This window comes from Eretmochelys imbricata, chromosome 17 (assembly GCF_965152235.1).
Source record: "Eretmochelys imbricata isolate rEreImb1 chromosome 17, rEreImb1.hap1, whole genome shotgun sequence".
Taxonomy (NCBI): Eukaryota; Metazoa; Chordata; order Testudines; family Cheloniidae; genus Eretmochelys; species Eretmochelys imbricata.
The window spans coordinates 20,367,374-20,388,421 of NC_135588.1; the positions used below are offsets into that span (position 1 = coordinate 20,367,374).

At 40.9% G+C, this 21,048-nt stretch overlaps 1 protein-coding gene across 8 annotated transcripts in view; it reads left to right on the forward strand.

The window, feature by feature from the left end:
• The window catches only part of RFFL (ring finger and FYVE like domain containing E3 ubiquitin protein ligase), a 79,937-nt gene that overhangs the window by 11,564 nt on the left and 47,325 nt on the right, over positions 1-21,048 (forward strand). For 2 of the 8 annotated variants that reach the window (XM_077836700.1, XM_077836701.1), the window contains exons 2-3: positions 6,861-6,946; positions 17,673-17,863. In XM_077836700.1, the coding sequence (XP_077692826.1) occupies positions 6,861-6,946; positions 17,673-17,863 (277 nt within the window). Of the gene's footprint in view, positions 1-790; positions 904-2,016; positions 2,064-6,860; positions 6,951-17,672; positions 17,864-21,048 lie in introns of those variants that run through there. The other 6 variants (XM_077836702.1, XM_077836703.1, XM_077836704.1 and 3 more) reach the window with 4 other exon arrangements.

Here is a 21,048-nt window from a genome sequence, read left to right on the forward strand (position 1 = left end):
TTTAGAGCAGAAGGGTGTATACCTGTGTACCTGGCTGCTGGGCAACAAAGCTCAAAATGGTGACCATGGCGGTCACAGTAGGGCATTGTGCGACACCTCCCAGAGGCCACTAAAATTGACGTAAGCAATGCAGTGTCTAGACTGATGCTGCGTCGACCTAAGTACTAGGCCTATCGGGGAGGTGGAGTTATTAAGTTGGCGTGGTGGGTGGGTCACATCAACAGGAGCCACATTTTAGTGTAGACGCTTACAGAGTTAGATCAACATAAGCTGCCTTACGCCAACCTAACTCTGTAGTGTAGATCAGGCCTAACCCTATTTATTATAGAGGCTTCCTTTACACAGAGGAGAACTGCAAGATTCTGGATGCAGGCACTTGTACAAAAAGCAGCTTACTCTTCTAACTTGCTTTACTATTTTTGTGTTTATACCAAGACTTTTCCCCTCCCCATCTCTTTTTTTTTTTCTTCTGTTTAATCATTGAAAGGTCACAATCCTCTGTGTATGACATCACTATATTCCCATGAAAATTACACAAGTCATTCAATCAGCATTGTGACTTCCTTCTAGGATGAAGTAAGAAATGGCTAAAATGTGTTGCCACTGATGCTATTAAATATATTGGAGCTCTAAAAGTGAACTGAAATATTTTAAAAACACATACAAAACTGTAAGATGTCAAAATGTAGGTAATTATGTGTATTGAAATATTACAAATAATTAATGCATTTTGGAGCAAAATACTTGAAAATTACTTTTTTTTTTGGGGTGCTCCCACCCTGGCTTTCAGATATCCTTGTCTACTGCTACAGTTGATGCTGGTGACACCTTAAAACTGTGTAAAGAATGGCTTTTACCTGATTGTTGTAGAGGTACTGATGTCGTCTCTGAACACATGTTTTAGTGAGTAAAAATCTCTTTGTAATGTAAGTCTGTGTGTTCTAAAAATTTGAGATCTCAAAAATAGCATGTTTAATATTATTTATGCATTTCCATTCTCCTGACTCAGTCCATTGCTTTACATGTAAGATCACCCTTCCCAGCAGTGATGACATTTTCAGTGATTACATGTCCTATGACATTTCCAGAACTATAAGCCCGTAGAGATGTGTATGTTCTTATCCTGATGGCTGCTAAGACATGTTACTTCTATGTTTAATTCCAAAATAAATGTATGTTTTCAATGTGAAGATCCATCTTCATGTAAGTGGACAATTCTTAATGAGCCATCAAGTTAAGAAACTAGAAGTCAGAGTGGATATAACTTAATTTGATGTTAAAAGGCTGTTTGGCTAAAAAGACAACATAATATAGTGCCTTTTAATGTCAGAACTGTCGTCTATTTCTTGTGTTAGAATGCCAGATAACAACAGCTGTCATTTCTGACCCATCACAGAATGCTGCCTGTGCATGGAAGAGATTAAATTGACATCTTTAGTTGTTTTAGAATCGAATGAGTAAGCATACTGGGTCAGTCAAAAGTTATTTTTACAAGAGTGAGAGAGATTTTCCCAAGAGTGAGAGAAAACAAGATAGATCAACTCCTGCCAACTTTCATGATTGGTTTTTTCTTCAAGCCCCAATTCCAGTAATCATATTATTATTTGACAATCTCAGCAGTTGTCTTCCCCTTCCCCTTCCCCCCTCCACCCCAAATCTGCCTTCATGGTTGCCAAGAGGAACTTGAAAATGTGACTCAAAAGTACCCTAAAGGTTTAAGACCCAAAAGACAAATAAAATTCCCCAGATTATTTTTTTTATTTTTATTTTTTAATTTCATGATTTTTAAGCCACTCATGATTTTGAGGGCGGGGGGGGTGTTTATGATTTTTGAATGCTTGGAGTTGGCAGTACTATATTAGTTGGGAACTAAAATATGGACCTTTTATGCCTAATGACTTGGATCATATATGGGGGATTTATTCTCCATGATATAGGTCTGGAATCTCGTTGATGTTGGTTATTGTGGGACAGTTGAAGTGATCAGTAGCTACTAACCTTGCCATCTTTTTTTAGAATTGTTGGTGTGGCTTTTGAATAACTTGGCATGGTGACTTAACCAGGTTTGTCAAATTTATGTTATTTACTGGGAATGCCTCTATGCATGCGTCTTGTATAAGCAACCACTGTAATATGCCTATTTTATTGAAATACAATTTTGGGGGGATGTGAGTTCCAGTACCTTTGGTGAATCATAATTCTGAACTGCAGCCTGATTTCCTTGTGCTCCTCTTGACAGTCTACACTGATTTTTCTAAAGTATGTACCAGATCAGTGTAGTGTTCCACCATAGTACAGGTGCAGTTGTTACACCATGCAGGGAAGCCAAAACTTAGGAATCAATTTGTATTCATTGCCAAGGTTGTGGGTGCCAGTGTTTGGAAACTGTTACTGGTTTGAAGAGTGTTTGTACCGATCTGCCGGCTAAGCACCTCTGGGTAGGTCTATAATACAGCTAGCTGGAGGCAAGCTTCCCAGCCCAGGTAGAAAGAATGGAGCTAGGGTGCTAAAAATAACTGACACCCTGGGCTTGAAAACCTGAGCTCCATCCTGCTCCTCAGAGTTCACGCTATTTTTAGCGTCCTAGCTAAAGCCCTGCTAGCACAAGTCTATCTGGGCTGGGAAGGTTGCGCCCATTTGCACTGTATACATACATACTTGAAGTGACAGTGTTTCCACAAGATTGTAGAGATGGTATCTTTCAAACTGCTAGGTACATATTATTGCTTTATACTCTTTGACAGTTGGGTTTGCAAGTTTTGAGATGGTATAAAGCACTGGTTTCTAGCTCTAGTAGTTCACAGGTTACCAACCATTAATATGCTGCTGGAATTAAGATTGGAGGAAGACAGAGAAGCAAGATGGCAATTGAAAAGATGCCGTTTTAAGGTCATCTGATTCAGAATTTTCCAGGCCCAGAAAAAATGCATTATATTACTAGAAAGCTGAGAGATTCAGCTCTGTAATGGATAGCAGTATAAATGTCACACAACATTTCCTACTAGCCCTAGTGACTTATATCAGATATCATATTCAGTCCTCTTGGGTTTTTTTCTAGCAGTTATCCAAAACTGAATGGAGCAAATCTTGGACTTCAAACAGTTCAGTGCTAAATGGACATTGTTTTTGGAGCTATAATGATATTTACTATTTAAAAAGAGCATGTATAGAGCAGAGCCTCAGAGTGTCTGCAATCTTTTACCCATATAGCACTCCTGTATGGAGGCAAGTATTTTCATTCCTATTTTATAGATGAGGAAACTGAGGGTACATTTATAATACAGGGACTATACCAGGATAGGTATGGAGCCGTAGCTATGTTGACATAGCTCTGTAGTGTAGACCCTGCCTACACCTAGGGTGGATTTGATTGAAATCAGATTTATTTAAATCATGATTTAAATCACTAGTCAGGAAGACTTGATTTAATCATGGTTTTCTACCTAAAAACGTGGTTTTCTGCATTCTTGTTGATTTTTGTAACCTTAATACATATTCTTCACAACTCCGAGAGAGATGTAGGTTTCATTTTTAGAAGGTACACACGATACATTTTTAAGCAGTGATTTATTTTGAAAACTTCTCAGATTAGTTTTACAGCTATCTCAGAAAATGAATGATTGTTTGGTTATTTCATTTACCAAAGGTAATTGAAGCAGATATTTATGAAGTCAGTGGGAGGTGAACTATCTCCAATTCAACAGGTTAATCATTAATATTTGGAGGATTTTCTTGCCATGCTATATTAGGAGAACATCACCAGACAGACGCTTTAATTGTTTTATTTAACTAAAATAACAATGTTAAGTATTCTGGATTTTTTTCTTCAACAGCAAACGTAATATTTTAACAAAACAAGCATATGTGCCTCACTTCTCACATTTATCTCCAGACTTCTTCTCCTTGTCTGGATCTGTTCCTCCCCCAACAATCTTCTATTCATTGAACTTTTTGAAACTTTATACTTTTAGAGAGAGGTAAGGGATTGACTCTGTGTACACAAATTTGCAGAGGGACAATAGAGTTGAGGTCTGTTATTTCTCACCTCTGTATATTATTTATTTAAAAACATTTTTGGTGTTAACAAGCATGTTACCTCTGGAGAGACAAATCCACAGTTTGAGAACGGCAAAACTAAGCATCTCTGATGCTATCTTTTAGATTGAGCACTGAGTCCCATTGGGTAGATAGAAAGATTAACCTAAATAATCTATACAGAAGCCTGTGGAACCCCATAAAATTGGGTCCCTAATCCATGAACTATTGGAACTCACTCACAAAACTTTTCTTCAACATTACATGAATATATTGTCTCATACTATAGAATTAGAATTTATAATCCCCATTCCATGATGAGATATCTTTGAGCTACAATGTATCTTAATTAAAACTATTTTTAGATAAAACGCTTTTTGAGGAAAAAACTTATCAAAAAATCCGATTTAAATAAAAAAAAAAATCATTGATTTTTATCCACCCTGCCTATACCACAGACAGAAGGGGTTTTTCTGTGTTTGTAGGAACACCACCTCCCTGAGCAACTGTAGTTAGGTTGATGGCAGCATGCTTCCATTGACCTAGCTATTCTACACTGGAGGTTAGGTTGGCATAACTGTACTGCACAGGAGTATGGATTTTTTCACACCCATGAATGTCATAGGTATGTCAACCTAATTTGTAAGCGTAAACCAGGCCTGGTCTACAAAGGTTAATTCATTTTCCAAGACCACAAAGGGTATTGGAGTTAAAATCAGAACTAGCATGCAGGATTTCCGGTCTTCTAGTACTATGGTCTGTCTACTATACCCAGGTCTCTTACCTGTTACACACTTCTAACAAAAAGGCATATTATCCATTATCTGAAAACTCAATTTTTCCAACCATTTTAGATGCTGTGAAGTGGACTCTGCTCTCTATGGGCTTGTCTACACTACCCGCTGGATCGGCGGGCAGCGATCGATCCAGCGGGGGGGTCGATTTATCGCATCTAGTATAGATGCGATAAATCGACTGCTGAGCACTCTCCTGTCGACTCCGGTACTCCACCAGAACGAGGAGCGCAAGCGGAGTTGGCAGGAGAGTGTCAGCTGTCGACTTACCACAGTGAAGACACCACAGTAAGTAGATCGAAGTACATCGACTTCAGCTACGCTATTCACATAGCTGAAGTTGCATATCTTAGATCAACCCTGCGTGATAGTGTAGACAAGCCCTGTGTGTCATGCTGAATGAGGAGGTGTTTAGTTTGCATTTCCATTTCTCTTTGCATTTCAGAGCCAGTTTGGGTATGAATTTCAGGTTTATCTTGAATAAAACTAGTTAAGCAACAGGTTTGCTGTATTTGTAAATTACTAGTATTGTATCTACCTCTAATTAAAACTGTGTCCAAGTAGAGTAAAAGCTCACAAACATTAGAACAAGCTGAAATCAGATTTTTATCAGAATACAGATGGACAGCAGGGCTTTAGGTTATGCTTACAGATCTACTTGAGTTTTATACTTTGATGCACAATTCTTCTGCAGTATCATGGATTTCGACTCCTCTTTTCCAGCATCACAGTTCCGTCATATTTGTGTGGCATCATTTTTCCTCTTCCAGTGTATAGAGTGTGAAAAGAAGCCCATTTCATGTATGACTAGCAGCATTGCTCTTTATTTTTAACTTCAAAAATGATTTTAGAAGTTGAAGCTCAATTAAAAAAAATACCACCACCAGGACCACCTAGACTCTGCAAGGTTGTCATCCTGCTCTTGTGCACAGTGACACCTCCCAGGGCTTTCTCTCTGGAGGCTTGGCTCCAAAGCCTGCAGTCCTTTTTGTCAGGGTGTTTCCAAGCTACCTTTTCCGATGGCAGGTAGGGAAACTCAGGCCCTCCCTCTCCTCTGGGTTCTAGTCCATGGGCCACGTGGCAAGCAGCGAAGATCTGCTATTGCAGACTCCTTGCTGCCTCCCTGGGACTTCTTCCTACCTTGGCCTTTCTTCAGGCCTTTTCCCACAGCTCCTTCCTGGGCTTATTGTACAATCTGCCTGTTTCTAGGCGCTTCCTTCACTCTCTAGTAACCAGAGAGGAACTGCATAGTTTTTCCCCTCTTTTCTTGCAGCTCCTTTCTGATCTGGGCTTCCTCCCTTTATTCTCCCCACCGAGCTTCTTCCTTAGCTGGGCCCACCTGCAAGATGTAACTATGTACCTTAATTGAATTCAGTAGCTCCCGTTAAATCTCTTAGTGCTAGTGTGGGGTATATACCACATCACAGGTACATGGTGTAGGAATCCTCCTGAACTTCTATTTGATACTAAACTCTCAAATTGAAACATTTTCCACCTCTGATTCGCTAGGAGACTACATCCTGTGGTGGTCCGAATGGACTTTGAGACTGGACTGTTGCAACATGTTATACTTTGGTAGGAATCCACAGATACTAAAGAAACAGCGAGTGTATAATGTAGCAGAAGGCCTGCTGACAGGAAAGTTGGGTGGAGTTTGTTATGCCGTTGTTGCGTTTGTGGTGCTGGCTACTGATCAAGTTTAAGGACCTGATGCTTATCTTCCAGGCCCTCGGTGGGCTAGGTGTGAGCTATTTTACAGAGCTTCTCTTCCTCTTTTCAAGATGTTTGTAATAGTTTCATTGTCCCTTAATATCAGCTGATAGAGGCTAATGGGAACTGGAGATGGAGACTTCTTGGCAACTGGTGAAGGTCTGTGGAACTCCCTTCCCAAGGAACTGAGGATGACCACAAAACTGACTGTTCAGGACTAAATGCAAGCCTCACTCTTTTCCCATATATATGTTTTACATACATAGATGCAGAGAGAGAGGACACACACTTACACTTGCATTGTTGTTTTACCTTGGTTAGGATTGGGGGAGAGGAGAATAGTTGTAAAGTGAAGTTCCCAGCCATCCTGCTGACTCCAGGGCTTTCTCTTCTCTCCGTACTGTTCTGTATGTATGTTCATATATATATATAATTTTTTGTGGTGATGAGTGTGGAATAAATATCTAGATAGTATGGTTATATTAATGTGAAAGGATATTCCACAGGAACAATTTGCATATCTTTAAAATATGAATGAGTGAATATTTTACGTAATATTATATGTATTTGTTCCTCAGCATAGTCTAGGGGAGAGGGGAAGGGAGACCATCATTGGTAAGGTTCTACCAAATTCATGGCCATGAAAAACACGTCATGGACCGTGAAATCTGGTCGTTTGTGTGCTTTTATCCTATACTATACGGATTTCATGGGGCAGACCAGTGTTTCTCAGATTGGGGGTTCTGACTCAAAAGGGAGTTGAAGGGCGGGGGTGTCACAAGGTTATTTTAGGGGGTGGTCACAATATTGCCGCCCTTACTTCTGCGCTGCCTTCAGAGCTGGGCAGCTGGAGCGTGGCAGATGTTGGCCGGGCACCCAGCTCTGAAGGCAGCGCTGTCACCAGCAGCGAGCAGAAGTAAGCATCGCAGTACTGCAGTTCCCCCCCCTGCAATAACCTTACAGCTTCCCTACAACTCCTTTTTCGGGCCAGGAACCCGACAGTTACGACGCCATGAAATTTCAGATTTAAATAGCTGAAATCATGACATTTGCCGTTTTAAAAATCCTGTGACCATGAAACTGACCAAAATGGACCATGAATTTGGTAGAGCCCTAATCATTGGAGGTTACTCTCTCTTACTACAAACACATTATGTAATTAAAAGTGAAAAATTTTAAAGTGAATCACGTAGCTGAAGTCAATGTACTTAGATCTACTTACTGCGGGGTACACGCTACGCGATGTCGATTGGAGATGAGACTCCCGTGTGCTTCTTGTTCAGGTGGAGGACAGGAGTCAATGGGAGAGCAATCTGCTGTTGATTTAGCAAGCCTTCACTAGACCCTCTAAATCAACCGCCGATGCATCCATCGCCACACCTCGATCCCCCGGTAAGCGTAGACAAGCCCTGAGACTGCAAGATTTTTTGACATGGACTGTATAATCCTATATCTCTCAAAAGATTCTAGCACATTGTTGGTGCTGTGTTTAAAATAGTAATGGCTTTGCTTTCCTGGCAAGCCCTCTAGTAGCACAAAAAACAAGTTATAAATACTTCTTTAATAAAGTTAAATTCAAACTTTAAAGTACCGCGGAAAATAGTCTCGTCTCTTACTCCCCAGTACTGAAGGAAACTGTTTTGTCAAATTTCGTACCCTATCAGAATAAAAGAAGTCATTTTTTTTTCAACCTGGCCTTTAAAAACATACCAGCCAACTACCCCAAACCCCCAGTTATGAAGCACTAATTTCTGGTGTATGTACATAACCGTATGATTGATAAATATTGGAAGACTTAAGACTTACTCCTACTCCCATCTACTTCAGTGGGAGTAGTAGTAGACCTCTAGCTTCTATTGCTGTATTCACTCTGAAGTATAACTTTGTTCTGTCTACAAAAGTCCTTTTGTAACATGGCCTTTCTTACAACTGTTGTTTGCAAACACATACTGAATGTACAATATACAGACCATGGTGTAACTTAAATCAGTTTATGTCTCAGGAAACAGTTTCAAGTGGAGCATTTTTTTATGTTCCAGTAGTACTTAGGAAATTCCCACGTTCTCAGGATTTGTTTTTCTAAAATTGTACACTCTAATTTTCTAGGATTTTAACTCTTCTATCTCTGTAAAACATTTGGTTTCAGGCATTTTACATTCCTTGGTTTTCACAATTTTCTTCCGACAAGACAACCTTTTTATTAGTCTTCTATAAGATAGTACTTACATACATAATCTAAAACAGTTATGTCTCATACTGTTAAATTTATTTGTAATTATTTGTGTGTGTGTTACTTTTTCAACTGACACATCCACCAAGGTCAAGTAAATCTGGTGGTATAGTATGCCAAAGGCAAGCAATTAATAATTGTTTCCATTAATTTTAAATACGATCACCTTCTTGAATATAGAGTTGTTGTATCACTGTGAATAATACCGTGGCACCAGGCATTTAGTGGGAGTTATGTTAGCTAGTTAGCGCGTCACAGGGGGAATCTAGCCCTTGTAGTCTTCTATGGGGGTACTTTTACTTTCTGCAGCAAAACTAAATTACAATGAACTGTGCTCCGTACTTTCCTCTCAGACTATAACAGCTCATTAAAATAAAAGGGACCAGGAATCCTTGTGCCACATGGATAGAATCATCATTGCTGTTATGACTTCTCTTCTGTCTCATGGAAGGCTGCTTTAGGTATGATCAGCAAGTCCGTCGTTGCTGGTGCTTCAGTGATGGCACAGCGTCTAGTATACGTCGGTCATTTGAGCTGCGGTTTACAGAAGTTCAAATTCCTAGGAAAGAGTTCTGTTAGTAAGGCAAACCTGGGTTTTCCCCCTCCCCGATTTTTTTAATTTTGACATTTCTGAAGAATTGAGTGAATTTACATGCACCAAGTGAACAACATAAATCCAGTCAAGCCGTCATCTGATAAACTAGATGTGAAAATGAATTGATAAAACAATGCTTCACCCGACAGTTGAAAACCTAACAGTATTTTAAGTAATCACAGCTGAAACTTAACTGTTAGCAATCTGTTTGCAAAAGCACCCCACCACCCCTATGGCCACACAACAACATCACAGTGAGGGAATAAGGCTTACCTGATGTTACAATCCAACACTGCAATACTAAAATTGGGGTGAAAATTAACATACAGGATACATGAAGGGCTATTTGCTGTATTGTGTATTATGTAAAGCAGAAATCACTGAGTAGACTTTGCACTCTGATTTTATTATCAGCTCTGAGTCATTGTACTGTGTAAACTTTAGTCCATTGCTGAAGTAATATTTGCCAAAGATATGTCACAAGTTTTGCCAGTTACTCAGCTGGAAAGCTGATGACTGTTTCTCATGTGGTGCAGTTATCTGAAAGCGATCTCCGCATTCTTCTTTGTACGGAGAACTTAATGGGAGCTAAGCTTGGACATGTTTTGAAATTTAAAAATACTATATTCTTTATGCCAACTCCATGTACTCTTCGTCCTTTAACCAATGCTTTTCTTTCCTTACTTTTGTACTGCTGCTCAGGCGTATATCTGTATCAGCAAAACTTGTAAGTTTAGACAAGCTCAGAGAGAAGATACCTGCTACTGTGGGGCTTTTAAAAGTGACAGACAAAACAGATAAGATCTAATGGCTAGAAGTAAAAATCAGCAAAATTTAAACTGGAAGTAAGATGCATATTTTGAACAGAGAGGGCAATTAATGACTGAACAGATTACCAAAGGATCTGGTAAATTCTCCATCACTTGGAGTCAAAATTGGATGTCTCCGTAAAAAGTATATGTTAGTTCAACCAGAAGTTGGTTGAGCTTCATGCAGGAATCATTGAATTAAGTTCTGTTTGTGTTATGCAGAAGGTCAGGCAGGAGGTCATAATGGTAGCTTCTGGCCTGGAAATCTATGAAAAAGCATAGGTAACTGGATTCTAAGTTTAGTTACCATACACACAAAATAATCAAGATGAAACCTGAACCTTATCTTTGAATTATTCTGCTGCCAGCTGGTCTGTTTGTCAATGTCTCAGCAAGGGCAAATGTTCTTTACTTCCATTCTTTCCTTTTTTTCTAGTTCACTGTGGTTTGGCGAGGCTAGGTGGTGTTGTCTTCATTAGCAAGTTATATATTACTTTATCCCTTAGTCCAAACACCAGTACAAATAGATTTACATTTTTTTCATAGATTCATAGATATTAAGATCAGACAGGACCATTATGATCATCTAGTCTGACCTCCTGCACAACGCAGGCCACCGAATCTCACCCACCGACTCCTGCAATAAACCTCTCACCTATGTCTGAGCTATTGAATTTCTCAAATTGTGGTTTAAAGACTTCAAGGTGCAGAGAATCCTCCAGCAAGTGACCCGTGCCCCATGCTGCAGAGGAAGGTGAAAAACCCCCAGGGCCTCTTCCAATCTGCCCGGGAGGGAAATTCCTTCCTGACCCCAAATGTGGTGATCAGCGGAACCCTGGGCATGTGGGCAAGATTCACCAGCCAGATACCCAGGAAAGAATGCTCTGTAGTAACTCAGATCCCACCCCATCTAACATTCCATCACAGGCCATTGGGCCTATTTACCATGAATAGTTAAAGATCAATTAATTGCCAAAATCATGTTATCCCATTATACCTTCTCCTCCATAAACTTATCGAGTTTAATCTTGAAGCCAGATAGGTCTTTTGCCCCCACTGCTTCCCTTGGAAGGCTGTTCCAGAACTTCACTCCTCTGATGGTTAGAAACCTTCGTCTAATTTCAAGTCTAAACTTCCTGATGGCCAGTTTATATCCATTTGTTCTTGTGTTCACATTGGTACTGAGCTTAAATAATTCCTCTTCCTCTCTGGTATTTATCCCTATTTCAAGGTTGCAGCATGTTTGACTAGCTTCATTTATTCCTTTTTGCCACATAAACAGTCTTTCATTTCCTTCTAATTTTTATGTCTGTATTTCAAAGATTTTTTTCACCTTTTTCATAAGAACTCTTTGAATTTGTCTAAGTTGTGAAAAGAAAAGGAGGACTTGTGGCACCTTAGAGACTAACCAATTTATTTGAGCATAAGCTTTTGTGAGCTACAGCATCCGATGAAGTGAGCTGTAGCTCACGAAAGCTTATGCTCAAATAAATTGGTTAGTCGCTGAGGTGCCACAAGTACTCCTTTTCTTTTTGCGAATACAGACTAACACGGCTGCTACTCTGAAACCTGTCTAAATTGTGAGTGATTTAAATTGGATATGTACAAATATTGTGCATAAAACTAATTTGTCCAGAAGATTAAGTTTAACATCTTGGAATCTTTACCTATCTCTCTTTCTGTCTGAGAGCATACCCTCTTTTGGAGCGGTTTTTGTTAGCGTGTTAATGAAAACTTCATGCTATGGGTTTACTCTGTTCCATGCCAGAGTACAGTCTGGAATATTAAAGTTTATAGACAAATCCATCATTCTGACCATTGGAAAAACAGGTTGATTTCATATTGAGTGGCAAGATACTGTACCTACTGTCCTAGCCAATTCGTTCCTTTTCTCTCGAACTTCCTGCTGAGAGCTGCTGTTGTCGTTTCAATTTATAAATCAAAACTGAAGGTTCATTCATTTTTCTTTGCAAAGAATATTCATTATCACACTAATGTTTAGAAACTAAGTGACTTGAGATGTCTTGGCAGGCAAAGGCAAGATAAAAGCATTTCTTGGCCAGCTACCAAGAGGTTACATACTACTGACCCTATATTCTAAAACCGCTGCTAAAATATCCACTTTTGCTAGCTAAAATTAACTGAGTATAACCTTATGAGTTTTCTGCACATGGTAAGGGTATTGATCTGAATTCTGAACCACATAATCTACTAAAATGGAAACCTTAATGTGAAGCAGATCTACTTTGAACAATGTCTATGGGAGCATCATAGAATCACAGAAATGTAGGGCTGGAAGAGATCTCAAGAGGTCATCAAGATCAGCCCCCTATGCTGAGGCAAGACCAAGTAAATCTAAACCATCCCTGACAGGTTTTGTCCAACCCGTTCTTAAAAAATCTCCAACGATGAGGATTCCACAACCTCCCTTGGAAGCTTATTCCGGAGTTTAACTACCCTTAGAATTAGAAAACTTTTCCTACTATCTAACCGAAATGTCCCTTGCCACAGATTAAGCCCATTACTACTTGCCCTACGTTCAGTGGACATGGAGAACAGGTGATTGCTGTCCTTTTTATAACAGTCCTTAATATATTTGGAGACTGTTATCAGCCTTCAGTCTTCTTTTCTCAAGACTCAACATACCCAGTTTTTTTAACCTTTTCTCACAGGTCATGTTGTTTTTGTTGCTCTCCTCTGGGCTTGGACCAGTTTATCCACATCTTTCCTAAAATGTGGCATCCAGAATTGCGTAAGAATCAGCTAAGAGCATCAGTTCTCTGGCAGCTCCGTACTATTTGCTGGGGTTTGCATCTGGCCTGCTAAAGCTTCAGAAGCCGTTTTAATATAGAGTAACTCCTCGCTTAACGTTGTAGTTATGTTCCTGAAAAATGTGACTTTAAGTGAAACGATGTTAAGTGAATCCAATTTCCCCATAAGAATGAATGTAAATAGGGGTTAGGTTCCAGGGAATTTTTTTCACCAGACAAAAGACTAAATTTTATTTTATTTATATAAAGCAAACAGTCTCTCTCTCTCTATGTATATATACATACACACACAGTATAAGTTTTAAACAAACCATTTAATACTGTACACAGTGATGATGATTGTGAAGCTTGGTTGAGGTGGTGAAGTCAGAGGGTGGAAGAGGGTGGGATATTTCCCAGGGAATGCCTTAGTGTTAAATGATGAACTAGCTGAGCACTCAAGGGTTAACACATTGTTAATGTAGCCTCACACTCTACAAGGCAGCACAAGTGGAGGGAGGGGAGACAGCATGACAGAGACACACCGTGTGTGAGACAGAGATGCGCATTGCCCCTTTTAGTACACTGACACCCTCCCCACCCCCCCACAGCAAGCAGGGAGCAGCTCCAAGGCAGAGGGCAGGAGCAGCACATGGCAATGGTGGGAGGGACAGCTGAACTGCCGAGGTAGCTGCCGCACAGGAAACTTAAGGGAGTGGGGAGCTGATGGGGGGCTGCTGGTCCACCCTGGTGCCAAGCCACCACCAGCTAGCTGCAACGGGCTGCTCTTTCTGCAAGCAGTGGACAAAGCAGACGGCTGCCAAACAACGTTATAAGGGAGCATTGCGCAACTTTAAATGAGCATGTTCTCTAATTGATCAGCAACGAAACAACGTTAACCGGGACAATTTTAAGTGAGGAGTTACTGTAGTCTCATCTCTTCTCCCCTTGGAGTTTGACAGGCAGGTTCCTGAAGATGATTTTCAAATACTGCATTTTTGCTGATAGTTTTGTTCTTTGATGTCCTTTGCAGGAAAAAGAAATCTCTTCCCTCCCAACCTGCCTCCTTTGAGGGCAGCCCCTCTCTTTCTTTAACACAAGAATTTTTCTTGCTTATCATACTCTTGGGTCACTACTACTAGGGTATTTGTGCATCTCCCTAATTGCAGCAAGTTCTGTTTCTTGTGGTAAATTAGCAGCAAAATTAAACTTTTGTGCTTTCTTATAATCTTATGGGTTGATGGAAACCCATAACCAATTATCACTATTTGTGGTGTTACATTAATGGCTGTCATTTACTCTTACTCATTTCTCTTAAACCTGGGAAGCAGCTTCTTAAGAACCTTACAGTTCAATGAACTAAAGTAACTGTTAACTTTTTCATATATAGAAGCTATTCTTTCAGACTTTATCAGCTAAGCAGGTTTAAGGATCTTCTGAAACCACATCCGAGTCTTATTGTCAACCTTCTGATAACGCTAGAACAGAATGTAGGCTTAATAACATTGAGCTCAGTCTTTGTTTCTTCTGGTTTGCTCATTCCTTCTTTGCAATATCTGAACTGGTGCAAAGTTTGAGTGAGTTGGCCTATCTTTTTAAGAAAAATAAATCAGGACAAACCGTAGACATTTGTATATGCTGCTACTGTGGGTGGCCTCAAGTTCACAGGAGTCCTTATGGGCTTAATGTGGATGTAGTTTTTTAATCTCTTGTGGAGGCTATGAATGCTTCTTTCAGTGTTCACAGGGCTCATATCTTGGGTCTGTAAACCGTAGGATCAAATTAAGACTCTCAAAACAGCTGAGTCATTCCATAAAATAGCAAAATTGCAAAAATGTTGAATTTCCAAAATACATAACTTCTAACAGAAATTTAATGCTCTGAAATTAGAGTTCAGAAAAAAGCATAGGTAAGTTCTGATGTGTATTTTATTTATAGTCTGTGCATTTATAGCCATTACCACTGGATACTGTGGTTTCAATTTAAGGCTAATACACATGATGAAGCTAAATACATTCTGTATTATGACTTTGTACTATGGACTGCTTTTGTTAGACTGTATTCCTTGAACACGAGGTGTGTTTTCTTACTTTGGAACGAGTACCATGAACATATAATATAGAATGCTGGACTAACTACAGCTCCTCCACTAACATACTGGGACCTCAGACCTTACACCATGTTAATAACCATTTGTCCTGCTTTTTGTTGGTCATTAAACTTGTTTATAATTTGACATAAAAACTGTTTAAGGTTAAAAACCTTCTGGCACCAGGTTTTACACATACAGTTGTAAACCAGTCTGTACTGTTTATTAGCCTAAATGACCAGGTTATTTTTCAGTATGGTAGTTATCCCCAAATATTTGTTATATGGGATATACCGCCCCCACCCTCCGTTTCCCATGGTACATTTCTATTTAAAAACGTCTGGGCAAAAATAAAGCAGACTAGCCCCCTCAGCATATTTCAGAACAGCTTCAAATGGTATAGAAGTAAAGTCCGTGCACCTACACAAATAGATTATTTCCGTGGAAGTTAGAAGGAACAGGCTGTCAGCACGATGTGATGTATGTAGACATAAGCATAAGAGACTAATTCAGTTAACCTGAAAATTTAAAAATCGCATACATTTGCTTTTTCATCTAAGGTGAGACGTCTAATTGCTGCTCTAAGTGTATATTTCACAGCATGACACACTGTATGAACTGTTTCTCCTGTATCATCAAGACTCTTGTTTTCTATTTGAACACTAAAATTTGCTGAACCTGCAAGCTTATGTTGTCATGCTCAGGCATGTGTCCACTATAGCGACAGTGGTAACTTTGATAGACCAAATTCACCTACACTTTGAAAGGATTAAAGAGTCCAGTAAATCTGCAGATTATTGGAACTGCACCAAACTTCAAAAGCCTCCTTGTTTAAGTACATCAGCCCAACAGGGCTGATTGTATAAAACATTCAAATACTATGTTAGCACCTCATGCCAAACACTCCTCAGAGCTTGTATTGATTCACCAATTTCCAAAGTATGGTTTAATCATGTCATAAAATGTTATGTAGGGAACATGCACAAACAGCCTAGCTAAGAAAAAAGGTTGACTCCAGGGGTTTGGAAAATCGAGGAAAATTGAACTGGCAGATACCAATGTTGACAGAATCTGGGAGATTTCAGGGGGGAAGCTTGCTGTGAATCAGGGGTGTGGAGTGGCTGCGAGGGGAGCTACTGAGAGTTGGCAGGGAGCAGCTGGGAAGGGGTGTCCTGGCAGTTCCTACTCCCATTCCTTGGTGCCCAATGCCATGTGTTCCCTCTTTCCGTTGGCAGCTGGCACAGTGATGCCTCCTTGTCCCTGATCCCAGTGGCTGACACGTGTGCTCCTGCCCCTCCCTCAGGCCAGGTGCCTAGGCCAGGACCTGTGGTGGCTGGAAGGCGTGGAGAGGAGAGCAATCCTACCTGCTCCTTGGTGGTTGGCCTAATCTGCTCTGATCTCTCCTCCAGCTTCCGTGCTTGCCTCCACCAGATATTGGGCAGAAGTATACCTGAGCCCCCCAGTATTTCCATTGTGGGGGTGTTAGCCCCCCGCTCTGCCCCCTGCTTTCCTGGTTCTGCTGCCTCTGGACAGAATAGGCTGAAAGATTTAAAAGAAGCGTAAAAGTATCTGTCTGTTAACTATAACATGAATGCAGCAAATACAGGGTGGGAAGCAGAGTGTATTCCTTATGCTAGTGACTGATGACACCTAGCATATGGTCTGAGTGCCCAGAGGAATGTTTTCAGGCCTATGTGCTTAGTAGATTACAAATAAGTATGGAAATGTTATTGCAGAAATGGTTTTGCTCCAAAAATACTGAGAGGAAGCATTCCCCCTCCTCTCTTTGCTCTCCCCCTCTGTTTCCACACTGTTTCCTCAAGGAGTCTAGGTAGGGGTACATCTCTTACCACCAGGGCCCAAGCAAATAGATACGTAGAGACATTCATAATTTCTTACCAGTTAGCTCCCCTATATTCAACTGTGTTTCTAAATAAGTTAGCAGAGGTTAACACTGATTCATTGTCTGGAAGCTTACTGAGTGCAGGACGCAAATTAGGGTAGCTGTCTGTTTCCATTTCAGCTGAGTCCAGCTGAGTTCATGGGGCACCGACACTGCCTGTTCTTGTCTGTTTACAGGCCTGCAGCTGTAGCTTTATATGTGGAGCCAGGCTGTCGAGAAAAACCAGCTAGGGTCTCGCTGTTAATCTTACACAAGCACCATGTGAGAGAGAACACGAGTCTGTAATATCTTTCTGAGGGAGAAATTCACCAGTGCCTCTAACCTTTCCCTTACTCCCTACTGCAAAGTAACTGAAAACTGCCTCACTCGGTTGTAGCTCCATAGTGTAATACAAATGACTGTTCTGCGATCATAGAGTTCTGAACAATGCCCATGCACAACAGAGTGGAATTTAAACATAGTCTTCCTCCTGCCCTAACCAGAGTCTCCGAAAAATGTCAGTAAAGTCCATTCTGAAACTCTGCCCGTGCATTTTCATTAAGGGTTTAGAGCATGTTGTGTGTTGCAGATACGTACGTTTTTGGCCTACGCCTGCAGTTGGTAAGAGAAAAGATCCAGTCCCCTTGCTACTTGCTGTCAAGTAGCTTAGTTAGTGAAGGAAGCATAAACATTTCAGTTCGTGCCCGGCCCTCACTTTGGTAGCAAATATGTGGCTTCTAGTACGTTATTTACCTTGTGTTTTTTCTCACCCTTTTAGTTATTATGTGGGCAACCTGTTGTAACTGGTTTTGTCTGGATGGACAACCTGAGGAGATGCAGCAGCGGCCGCAGCAGGGTGCCAGACCCCAGGCGTATTCCAACCCAGGTTACAGCTCCTACCCTTCTCCTACAGGTTCTGAACAGAACTGCAAGGCATGTGGGATGCACTTTGAAAATTCCTCCAGGAAGGTAAGGGGTGAATTTAGCCACTGATTTGGGCACCCATTTGGTTTGACTGACATACACAATCTGACTCCCAGATCATTTATTTACAGCGTCACTTTCAAGAGCCTGCAAAACACACAACCAAAGGAGGCCCTTGATTTAGGGACATAATGTATAGCAGAAGACAACTTGCCTTGCTTCTTTATTTCCTAGTTGCTTTCACAATTAGCTGGCACAAATGAAAATAACCAACAGTTCTTGTTAGCGCACAGTAGTCATGGCTGTACTGGATGCTTTATTAAAGGACAGCAAGCTACTTATAGTCAGTTAAAGGGATACCACTTTAAAAATATGTTACCTACTGTTATTGCAATGACCACCTAGGGTTACTGAGCTTATTTGTAGATTGTTCAGGCATTTGACAGCAATTCATGTTGTAGTCTGTTTTTCCTGGTCGTCTTGTGGGTCTTTACACAGTAATAGGGGAGAAGAGAAAACGTTTTAAAAACTGGAAAATGCCATTGCAAAACTACAACAATTAGGCAGGTGTAGTACCTGAAATCATAACTAAGTTATTTTCAAATTGACTCTTTAAAACTCTTTAAAACATTTAGTCCTCAGCTAAAAAGCCATCACTGTTTATAGGGAGTGAATTGCCAGTTTAGTGTTCATCCCTGAATTTCTGCACTTCTTTTTTTGTTTTGTTTTACTTGTTACCCCGTTTTGTGTACTAGATCCTTGTGCATTGCAGCTGCCAAAACTATTGGTGTCACAAGATTCAAAATTAATCAGCAGCCTCTGGCCAGGGAAATGATTTAAATGGGGAAGTTCCTAGAGTGCTTCCTGAAAGTCTTTAGGAGCTGGTTAGAATCCACACTCCATGACACAGCCAGTATTTGATCTGTACCATGTTCTCAGAGTTAGGGTGATGAATAAAGAATGGAGGCATTTGACCTGGATAAATTAAACTTTTAAAAAACTCTATTTTAAGGTACTGCTTCATGACATAGTCTTCAAAAAGAGCTATAAAACCTACAATCAGCTTGGCAACTGCTAAGGAGTTATATTTGTTTTGGCTTTACCCCTTTTCAGGCATTGGAAATTTTGGACTGGGAAATTCATCGAATTTGACTTTGCATTTTTAGCCACGTTTGGATGCTCACATGTGTCTGGGAGAAGATAACTCTTGATAAAGCTGCTTTACCTGTCTGCCCGTAGAGACAACATGGATATGTCTGGTTTTGGTATTGTTATATTATGAGAATCTTACATTGCTTAAGAAACTATTCTAAGGATTAAAATTTTGGAAATAAATTTTTTTTGTAAGCAGGGTTCAGGCATATATGTGTACTCAGAACTCTGTTCTGAAAGTAGGCAGTTTATCTGTGTATAGTACTTTATACCACTACACTAGGAATCCTCTAAATATGTCCCCAGTAAGAGAGCATCTCTCTCTACAGAATACATGGCAAAAGAATTATTGAGAATCAAACTTTGACTCTTTTCCACAACAGGGAATAAAAGGTGAGGAATAGGTAATTTTTGTCAGCACAGTGAAAGATATGAATGAGATAGGCAGCCGTAGTTCCAAGGGTGGTACATTATTGGTGGTAATAAATACTTTATCTCTTTGCAAAAATCTAATCCACGAACAATGGAACCCTGATTTTTTTAAATGTGTATTTTAATAGAATCCATCCTGAAATTGATGGCCTACTACTTGAATCCCCATCAATAGCATCCCACAGAGTTGGTGGCCAGTTCACTGAAGGTAGAATTGTTTACTGATTCACACTTCTTGAGTTACTTATTCTCTACAGTGAGACTTTGGACTACCCACTTGCTCCATAATTTATTCAGATTTGTGCTTCTAAATAAAACCAACAAGTGTATGTAGTATCGTGAAGATAATATTTTACTCATTTGTTTACCAAGATGTCATTAATGTTGTCTGGTCTAAGGTGATATGACTTCAGGCCACCATCAGGGAAATGAATTAAAGGATATATTAGAATCTGATTCTGCTGCAACAGGATCACAGAAAAAAACCAGTTACTCACCTTTGTAACTGTTGTTCTTCGAGATGTGTTGCTCGTATCCATTCCAATTAGGTGTGTGCGCACCGTGTGCACGGCCGTCGGAGAATATTTTACCCTAGCAACACCCGGTGGGTTGGCTGTGGAGCCCCCTGGAGTGGCGCCTTCATGGCGCTTGATATATAGCCCAGCTGACCCAGCGCCCCCTCATTTGATTCTTGCCGGCTACTCCGACAGAGGGGAAGGGGGGGAGGGTTTGGAATGGATATGAGCAACACATCTCAAAGAACAACAGTTACAAAGGTGAGTAACTGTTTTTTCTTCTTCCAGTGCTTGCTCATATCCATTCCAATTAGGTGACTCCCAAGCCTTACCTAGGCAGTGGGGTCGGATTGAAGCAATGTGTGGATTGTAGGACTGCTCTACCAAACGCTGCGTCATCTCTGGCGTGCCGGATGATGGCGCAGCGTGAAGCAAAAGTGTGTACCGAGGACCAAGTCGTGGCTCTGCAGATCTCCTGGATTGGCACCTGGGCCAGGAATGCCGCCGCCGAAGCCTGGGCCCTTGTGGAGTGAGCAGTGAGGGGCGGGGTTGGTACGCCAGTCAGATCGTAGCAAGCGTGGATGAAGGACGTGGTCCACGAAGAGATCCACTGAAAGGAGACTGGGAGGCCTTTTATCCGGTCCGCCACTGCAACGAAGAGCTGGGTCGTGTTCTGGAACTGCTTCCAATGCTCAGTGTAGAAAGCAAGGGCCCTACGAACATTGAGGGAGTGCAGCTGCTGTTCCTGGTGACTGAAATGCGGTTTTGGATTAAAAACCGGAAGAAAAATGTCCTGGCTGATATGGAAGTCTGATACAACCTGGGGAAGAAAGGCCGGGTGAGGCCGAAGCTGCACCTTATCTTTATGGAAGATTATGTAAGATTGTTCTGAGGTAAGGGCTCTCAGCTCGGAAACACGCTGCGCCGACGTGATAGCAACCAGGAAAGCCGTTTTCCAGAAGAGGTAGAGGAGGGAGCAGGTGGCCAGTGGCTCAAACGGGGGCTCCATGAGTCTGGAGAGGACCAGGTTAAGGTCCTATGTGGGGACTGGCTGTCAAACTTGTGGAAAGAGATGGTCCAGGCCCTTGAGGAACCTGCCAACCATGGGATTGGCGAAGATCGAGCGGCCAT